Below are 9,246 nucleotides of genomic sequence, written 5' to 3'. Positions count from 1 at the left end.
TACTACATAATGTTCTTTAACTAAAGTAAAACTTTAAATTGGTTGCGTTCCAGGTGCGTGGAATGGGGCCCCCTTCCAGAGTCTCAAGCTTGTACGAACCGTTCCCCTTAGCCTCGGTTACTATAAAGGGCCCGGTCCACTAAGCCAAACTGAAGAACGATCGGTGAAAACTGAGCAAACCACAAACAAATGGTAGAATTGAGCAAACTTCAACTACAAACAACGAAAACTTGAGTTGGACCGAAAGCAATCGGTGGAATTGCGTAAACTTCAAGATGAAAGGTGAATCTTGCAAGTTTCTAGGAAAACTTCTCGAAAAGTGCTACTGAACCTCTTAACACTTGCGGTGGGATTGATGTTTTAGATATGCCCCACGGTGGGCGTTAGATGTTCCTGCCGGTTGACAGAATGTGCTTCGTGCGTAGCTGTGACTCGCGTATCAAGGACACCTTCGTCTTGGTTACAGATCTTCACCCAACACCGCCGTGAGTACCTGAAACAAAGAGAACAAACGGTACCCTCGCGGCCGTCTGCACTCTGACGATCAAGTCAGTAGGGAGAAAACACCATGCACCTCCATATCGGAACACCGTAAATGATATGTTCTGAAGGCGCGTAACTGTATTATAACGAACTTCTCTCTAGTGCTCAAATCACTCGTGCGTACAGTGTGTAAGCGTGCAAAGGATTAGAACGTACCTTACTAAACTTTCATAAAAGCTTATATACCTTGGGTTTCAGTGCTTACTGCCACGTGGCTTCTCTGACTTAAGCGCAGCTCCATGTGGATGGCCTTACGACGCTGTAACCCAACTTAGGGAAATCCCAACGTGTAAGTATTCCTTCCTCGAAGTGCATCCGACGCAAGGGGTGACTACCTGGGTGCCAACTCATGCGCCCCAGCCTCTAGTCACTCGCCCTGGGAGTGTATCAGCCTTCCTCTCGTACCGTGCATGTGGATTACCCCTGGGGCGTGGCCCTCTCTCGGGTCGTATCTGTCCTAGCGATTCTCCAAAGCTGGCGCGGGTAGCCACGTCCTACACCTCATGCATGAGTACTTCACGAGTCAGGTTACTCCCTACTGGTACTGGGAATATGGCCTTGAAGCAACATTTCTCTTCTCTTTATTACTGTTCTGAGGTACCGGGGTCCGAGGCCTCCTCGCCCGTACCGTGGCCTCTTATCGTGCCGCCCCCTCCAAGGTCTTCCCTACCCGTGGGTATTGAGGGGTGGCACAATCGGGGCCGAAGCGCGCTCTTAGGACAACGAGTCACGCCTTTAAGCTGGGAGATGCTTAAACCTGGCGACGCCCATACTTGGCGACGCCCACACCTGGCGACGCCCACACCTGGCGACGCCCACACCTGGCGACGCCCACACCTGGCGACGCCCATTCTTGGCGAAGCCCAAAGCGGTCAATATACTAACTTTCCTCCTTGGAGCCCCTTGGTGAGTCCCACCGTATGTTTGACTTTGGTCAACGCCCGAGGACGAGCCGGTACAATACTAATGGTACCATCACTGTAGTTGTTAGTAATAATATTGATGGTACCATCAGTGTTGTTGGTAGTAATAATACTGATGGTACCATTACTGTAATTAACAGTAATAATGCTAGTGGTACCATCAGTGTTGTTGGTAGTAATAATACTAATGGTACCATTAGTATTGTTGGTAGTAAAAATATTGATGGTACCATCAGTGTTATTGGTAGTAATAATACTGATGGTACCATCAGTGTTGTTGGTAGTAATAATACTGATGGTATCATCCGTGTTGTTTGTAGTAATAATACTGATGGTACCATTAGTTGTGTTGGTAGTAAAAATACTGACGGTACAATGAGTGTTGTTCGTAGTAATAATATTGATGGTACACTCAGTCTTGTGGGTAGTAATAATACTGATAGTACCCTCATTGTTGTTGGTAGTAATAATACAAATGGTACCATTAATGTATTTGGTAGTAATAATAGTGATGGTACCATCAATGTATTTGGAAGTAATATTAGTGATGGTACAATCAGTGTTGTTGGTAATAATAATATTGATGAACCATTAGTTGTGTTGTTAGTAATAATACTAATGGAACCATTAGTGTTGTTGGTAGTAATAATACTAAGGGTACCATCAGTATTATTGGTAGTAATAATACTAATTGTACTATCAGTTGTGTTAGTAGTAATAATCCTGAGCGTACCATCAGTGTTGTTGGTAGTAATAATACTGACTGTACCATCATTTTTTATGGTAGTAATAATACTGATGGTACCATCAATGTTGGTTGTAGTAATAATACTGATGGAAACATCAGTATTGTTGGTAGTAATAATACTGATGGTACCATCACTGTTGTTGGTAGTAATAATACTGATGGTACCATCAGTGTTGTTGGTAGTAATAATATTTATGGTACCATCAGTGTTGTTGGTAGTAATAATAATTGTACCATCCCGTACCCGGGGCGTTGACTAAGTCAAGTTCAAAGTCAAAGTCAGCACAAGGCGTGGCCTAGGCGAAGAGACGCTAGGTGGCAGCATCGTCAGGAAGAGGCATCGCCAAGGCAAGGCGTCGCCCAACCAGGGTGTCGCCAGATCAAACATTACCAAAGCAAGGCAATCACAGTGTGGTTTCCCGATACCCATGGGTAGGAAAGACCATGGAGGGAGCGACGCCGTGGGAAGGCCTCAGGTCCCGATAACCCGGGGCAGTGATAAAGAGAAGGAAAAGGTGGCTTCAAGGCCATAGTGATAGCACCAGTGTAGGGCAGCCTGACTCGTGAAGTACCCCTGCCGCCCCAGAGACGCCTTTGGGACAGATACGACCCAAGAGGAAGGTCACGCCCAGGGTAGCCGGGTGCAGGGTACGAGAGGAAGGCAGATATGCTCTCAAAGTAAGTGACTAGATGATCGGGGGCATGAGTTGGCACCCAAAGAGTCACCCCTAGCGCAGTAGCACTCCCAAGCAGGAGGACTCACACGCAGAAACGTCCCCAGATGGGCAGAAACGCCCCCAAATGGGGTCACGGCGTCGTGAGGCCCTCCACGTGTACGACAGCCATGTCAGAATAGAAACACCCTTTAGTCAGGTGCTAGGTAATTAAAGTCATTCAACACAGTTTCCATTTCGAGCGTTCAGGTACTATAATGGCTCCTAAGCGTTTCAACGTCTTAAATGCGCTACGTTTCTAATTAGATACGCTGATTGAGTGCGTTACATTTGTAATTAAAGGCGCTTTAAGGCGCTTTAAATGCTTGGGTAGTTTAAATAGCGTTGAGAATGTTGGGAACGGGGTTCGAACTTTTGGCAAAATTTACCAGAACTCTCGAGTCGCTTGCTCGTGCTTTGAGGTTACGTACAAGGGACTGGGAAAAAGATCTTTGCCTGAGGGAGAAAAACACACACACAATACACAGCTCTTTTTACCACCTTCAGAGTGCCATACGCGGTGCTCAGAGACGGAGGTGCACAGTTTTGGTGTTTCTTGCTGGCTGACTTGAGCGTCGGAGTGCAAACGGCCGCTAGGACGCCCCTTTGTCCTCTTTTTTGCAGGAATCCACAGGTAACCAGTGGGAAGGAGTCCCTAGCTGACGGTTGAGGTCGCGCACGAAGACGTCCCAGTCAACCGGACGGAACATTTGGCGCCCACCGTGGGGCCGATATAAAACATCAGTCCCATCACAAGTTCGAGAAAGTCTACTAAGTCGCAGTAACGTTGGAGGAGGTTGGAGTGACAATGGCCCCCACCCGACGAAGTACAGCACGCGCAGCCCCAGCATAACTATCCATGCAACAGGTCCTGGAGATAATGAGGGGGCTGGAGCAGGACATGGCGGAGTTGAAATTGGAACAGGAACGCATGCAGGCAGATCTCGATGCCTCGCATGAGAGGAATGAAGAGCTCCACCGCGTAAATGAGGAGTTGCGCCAGGGCCTGAGAAATGATCGAAGGAGATGGAGAACCATTCCCCACCAAAGGAATTTTCCACTCCCTTCTCGCAGGAGATCCTAGATGCCGTGATCCCAAACACGTTCGCGGGGCCCAAGGTGATCTTCACCGGGATGGAGGACCCAGAGACGCACCTTGCTGCATTTCACACACAGATGGTCCTGGTAGGCGGTTCTGACGCTACCAAGTGCAAGCTCTTTATGAGCACCCTGACCGGGATGGCTATGGACTGGTTCATCAGCCTTCCGGATGGTCATATCACATCTTTCCGCCAATTGTCACGATTGTTCAGGGAACAATATTTAGCAAACTAGGCCCCGCCGCCGGTCTCCTACGATCTGTTTGATGTGAAGCAGTATCAAGGGGAGACCCTGAAGGAATACATCAATCGCTTCGGGGCCCAGGTCGTGAAGGTTGGTACGACAGAGGAGCCTATGATAGTGTACGCATTCATGAAAGGCGTATGCCCCGGTCCTTTTAGAGAATCCATCATTCGCAACCGCCCTAGGACTTTCGCTGAGCTACGGCGTAGGGCGGTAGAACACATTGCTTCAGAAAGGGAGGTGTGTGTGAAGCGCACCAGCGTCGTACCCTCACGCCCGAGGGGACCGGCGCGAGCTCAACCCGTCAGGGTCAATGAGACCACGACGGGAAGAAAGAAGCCAGAGGCGAGACGCCCCTACGAGGCCAGAAAGCCCCAGCCCCGGGGTCCAGCAGGAGGCGAACGCCCGGCCAGAGAAAGAGCGAGACCGGCGAGGTACAATTTTGTGGTAAAGCTGAAAGACCTGATCGCCGTGCCTAATATAGCCGAGAGGCTGAGGCGACCGGAGATGACTGACAAGGTTTTAGGGCCTCGCAAAGACTCTTGGTGCGAGTTCCACGAGGCTTTCGGACACCACATTGATAACTGCTTGTCGTTGGGTTACCAGCTAGATGAGCTGGTGAGAACTGGGTTTTTGAAGGATTATGTCGCAGAGCCCGCAACGACCGCCACCTTGCCGCCGCCGGCGGAAGAACCAGCACACGAGATGCCTGTGCTTGGCGAGGTCCACACCATTGCTGGAGGTTTTTCCGGCGGCGGACCCACCGCCTCCCAGCGGAAGAAATACGCGAGAGGGGTCAATTCAATCGAAGAGAGACTCTCGGGGGAGCCATGGGAGTCGGATCTCGTGTTCACGAGAGGAGACCTCCGAGATGTGGTACCTCACGACAACGACCCCGTTGTCATCTCAGTCGTCACAGCCGGAAGAAAGGTGGACAGAGTGCTTGTCGACCAGGGAAGTTTGGCGGACGTCATGTTCCTGTCAACCTTCAATAAGCTACGGTTGTCCCCCGACCTGCTGAGTCCCTACACGGGGTGCCTGTATGGGTTCGGGGATAACCAGGTGGAAGTTCGGGGTTACCTGGAGTTGAGGACTATGGTCACGGACGGAGAGGCCTCCCGTACGGAAAGCATTCGGTACCTGGTCGTGAACGCCAAATCCGCCTACAATTTTTTGCTGGGCAGGCCGGCGTTAAACCGTTTGAAAGCGGTGTCCTCCACACGCCACATGAAGATGAAGCTGTCGGTCCTCAGTGGCAAGGTGATAGTCATTAAGTCAGACCAGGAGGAGGCGAGGAAGTGCTATGAGAACAGCCTGAAAACGAAGAGAGGCGTGTTCATGGTATATGAACGTCCGCCGAGAACGGACACGACGATGATTGAGGCGACGCCCGCTGGGTCGATGCCCAATGAGGCCATACCGGCGAGGGCGATGCCCGAAGCAGATGCACCTATGGAGGAAGGCCCTGACGACGCGGCGCCCGCGGAAGAGGCGGCGCCCGTCGAGGATGATAGCAGGGAACAGCCCGCGGCTAACGCCGTAGAAAGGGAGATTGGCGGCAAGACATTCAAGTTAGGAAGTTTGCTGAGACCAGAAGAACAGGAAGGGGTGGCGGAAGTAATTTCACGCCACCTGGATGCCTTCGCATGGTCCGCCTCGGTTATGCCCGGCATCGACCCCGATTTCCTATGTCACCGCCTCAGCATGGACGCCACAGTCCGCCCCGTGCGCCAGAGAAGGAGAAAGTTCAATGAGGAACGACAGCAGGTCGTGAAAGACGAAACGCAGAAGCTGTTGAGTGCTGGCCACATCAGGGAGATTCAATACCCTGAGTGGATTGCCAACGTCGTCTTGGTGAAAAAGGCGAACGGAAAATGGAGGATGTGCGTGGACTTCACGGACCTGAATAAGGCGTCCCCAAAGGACTCGTACCCCCTGCCCAGCATCGACGCTTTGGTAGATAGTGCGTCCGGCAGCAAGGTGCTGAGTTTCTTGGACGCCTTCTCGGGGTACAACCAGGTCAAGATGCACCCAAGAGACGAGAACAAAACTGCATTCATGACTTAGACTTGCAGTTACTGCTATAAGGTGATGCCTTTTGGGCTGAAAAACACGGGCGCCACGTACCAGAGGTTAATGGACAAGGTCCTGGCGCCCATGCTCGGGAGGAATGTGTACGCCTATGTAGACGACATGGTGGTGGCGTTGCAGAATAGGGCGCAACACATGGCGGACCTGGAGGAATTGTTCGTCACGATATCCAAGTACCGCCTCAAGTTAAACCCTTAGAAGTGTGTTTTCGGGGTAGAGGCCGGTAAGTTCCTGGGTTTTATGCTCACAGAGAGGGGGATAGAGGCAAACCCCGACAAATGCGCGGCGATTATCGCCATGCGTAGCCCGACGTCGGTAAAAGAGGTGCAACAGCTGACAGGGCGGATGGCGGCACTCTCGAGGTTTGTTTCCGCCGGGGGAGAGAAGGGGCATCCATATTTCCAGTGCCTCAAGAGGAACAGTCGCTTTGCATGGACTGATGAATGCGAAGCGGCTTTCATTAAGCTAAAGGAGTACCTGGCGACACCGCCGGTCCTCTGCAAACCGGTAACGGGCGTCCCCTCCGGTTATATTTTACTGTAACGGAGCGGGCCATCAGTTCTGTGTTAGTCCAAGAGCAGGACCAGAGTCAGAAGCCCATCTATTTTGTAAACAAGGCATTACAAGGAGCTGAGACGAGATACCAAGCGCTGGAGAAGGCAGCGCTAGTGGTAGTATTTTCTGCCAAGAGGCTCCGTCATTACTTCCACAGCTTCACGGTGGTGGTGATGACGAACCTCCCTATACAGAAGGTGCTGCAGAAGCCTGATGTGGCTGGGAGAATGGTACGCTGGGCGGTGGAACTGTCAGAATTCGACATCCAGTATGAGCCTAGAGGATCCATCAAAGGTGCTTGCAAAGCTGGCCAGCTCAGGCAAGGGGGGTAGACAGAGGACGGTGATCCAAGAGACTCTCAAAGCTCCGCGTAGATTCGTGGAAGACAACTGGGTGGATGTCCTCCAGATTTATACAACAAGGGGAAGGCCGAGGAGTCATTGCTCTTTGACCCAAGATACGCAGAGGGCGCCCTGCATCAGCACGGACGCGGATGTGCCCGAGGGAGAGCAGATGCAGGTATGCGTTTTGACCGAAGGAGACAGCCCTACAAGCGATACCTGGTGGATGGGGCTCTCCTAGTGGAGCCCGAAGAGGGTAAAAAGATCAAAAGAAATGCCGCAAGATATACTCTGGTGGATGGGGTGCTGTTCAGGCACGGTTTCACTCACCTTATCCTAACATGCGTCAGTGGCGACGAGTGCACCAGGATAATGGCGGAGCTACACGAAGGCATCTGCGGGAGCCACGTAGGGGGAAGATCCCTAGCCTCCAAGGTGATACGCGCAGGTTTCTTCTGGCCAATAGTGAAAGAGGACTGCGCACGACACGCCCACCGGTGCAGGCAATGCCAAAAGCACGCCGACTGGCACAAGGCGCCGCCAGAAGAATTGCGATCCATATACAGCCCGTGGCCTTTCCATACATGGGGATTCGACATCCTGGGCCCGTTCCCACTGGCAATCAGGCAGATGAAGTATTTGATCGTCGCCATCGAATACTTCACCAAGTGGATAGAGGCAGAGCCCGTAGCACAGATCACTGCGCACAAGGTACAACATTTTGTGTGGAAGAACATTGTGTGCCGCTTTGGCGTACCTAGGCGCCTGATATCTGATAACGGGACCCAGTTTGCCAGTCAGCAGCTGAGAAATCTGTGCGTTGAGGTAGGAATCAAACAAGTGTTTGCATCGGTTGAACACCCCAGACCAACGGACAAGTGGAGTCAGCAAACAGAGTCCTGCTGAGGGGGTTAAAGAGGAGGTTAGAGAAAGCCAAAGGGGCGTGGGCGGAAGAGGTACCAAGGATCGTATGGGCATACCACACCACGCCCCAATCCTCTACTATGGAGACGCCTTTCAGTTTGGTGTACGGGTCGGACGCGATGATTCCGGTAGAAATACATGAAAGCTCACCACGTTTTCAAAACTTTGTGGTGGAGGAATCCAATGAAGAAAGGCGGGTAAACCTGGATCTACTAGACGAGGCCAGAGAAGAAGCCAGAATCAAAGCTGAAGCAATGAAGAGAAGAGTAGAGCGACAATACAGCTCTAAGGTAAAGCCGCGGCAGTTTCAGATTGGCGACTTGGTTATGAGAAAGGCTCACCCATACGAGTTGGAGAATAAGCTGTCTCCCAAGTGGACCAGACCCTTCAGAGTTACTGAGGCTAAGAGCAACGGTTCATACAACCTAGAGACCTTGGAGGGGGGTCCCATCCCGCGCAGTTGGAATGCAGCCAACTTAAAGTTTTATTTCAGTTGACTTATGTAAGCAGTTATGTAACAATTTAGTTGAAGGGGACGCTCTTTTTCCCTCTCGGGGGTTTTTTAATGAGGTCACCCAAATAAAAGGTAAAACCAGTTTGAGAAATAGAAGTGCCTTGGTTTTCAGCCTTTATCTTTCTCCGTTTGAAGTAATGTGATGTGTCACCAAGAAAGAAGGTGTCGCCTAGGTCAAGGCATCGCCAGGAAAGAAGGCGTTGCCTAGGTGAAGGCATCGCCTAGGTGAAGGCGTCGCCAAGAAAGAAGGCGTCGCCTGGATGAAGGCAGGCGCCGTTGGGGAACATGACGAAGGAAAAGCGCACAATATGCAAAACGTATGCAGAGTAAAGCGACGTTGCAAAAAATCAAGTATGATATAGAAAAAGTTGAGGTTACAAGTAATGTTCGATACAATGGGAGTAGCGTAAATAGGGCAAATATTACAACTCATGCAAATCACAAAAGAGCCACTTTTCAGTGGCCATCGGAGTCAACATTAGAGGAAGACGAAGCCCTGATCCCAGCCCGCAGAGCTCGAGTAAGTAGTGTCCTCCTTTCTTGGTTTATT

General features: G+C 51.1%; 1 protein-coding gene across 1 annotated transcript; it reads left to right on the top strand.

Moving 5' to 3' along the window:
* The first annotated feature begins 1,463 nt into the window (after positions 1 to 1,463).
* Positions 1,464 to 2,470, top strand: LOC137834154 (pheromone-regulated protein PRM7-like). The gene is made up of 2 exons (XM_068642218.1): positions 1,464 to 2,068; positions 2,170 to 2,470. Exons 1-2 carry the CDS (start codon positions 1,464 to 1,466, stop codon positions 2,468 to 2,470), a joined length of 906 nt encoding a protein of 301 aa, XP_068498319.1.
* Positions 2,471 to 9,246: the final 6,776 nt, after the last annotated feature.

The sequence above is a fragment of the Phaseolus vulgaris genome, chromosome 5 (genome assembly GCF_000499845.2).
Source record: "Phaseolus vulgaris cultivar G19833 chromosome 5, P. vulgaris v2.0, whole genome shotgun sequence".
Lineage (NCBI taxonomy): Eukaryota > Viridiplantae > Streptophyta > Magnoliopsida > Fabales > Fabaceae > Phaseolus > Phaseolus vulgaris.
The sequence above is the reverse complement of the archived record's forward strand: the minus strand, read 5'-3'. Positions and strand labels throughout refer to the sequence as shown.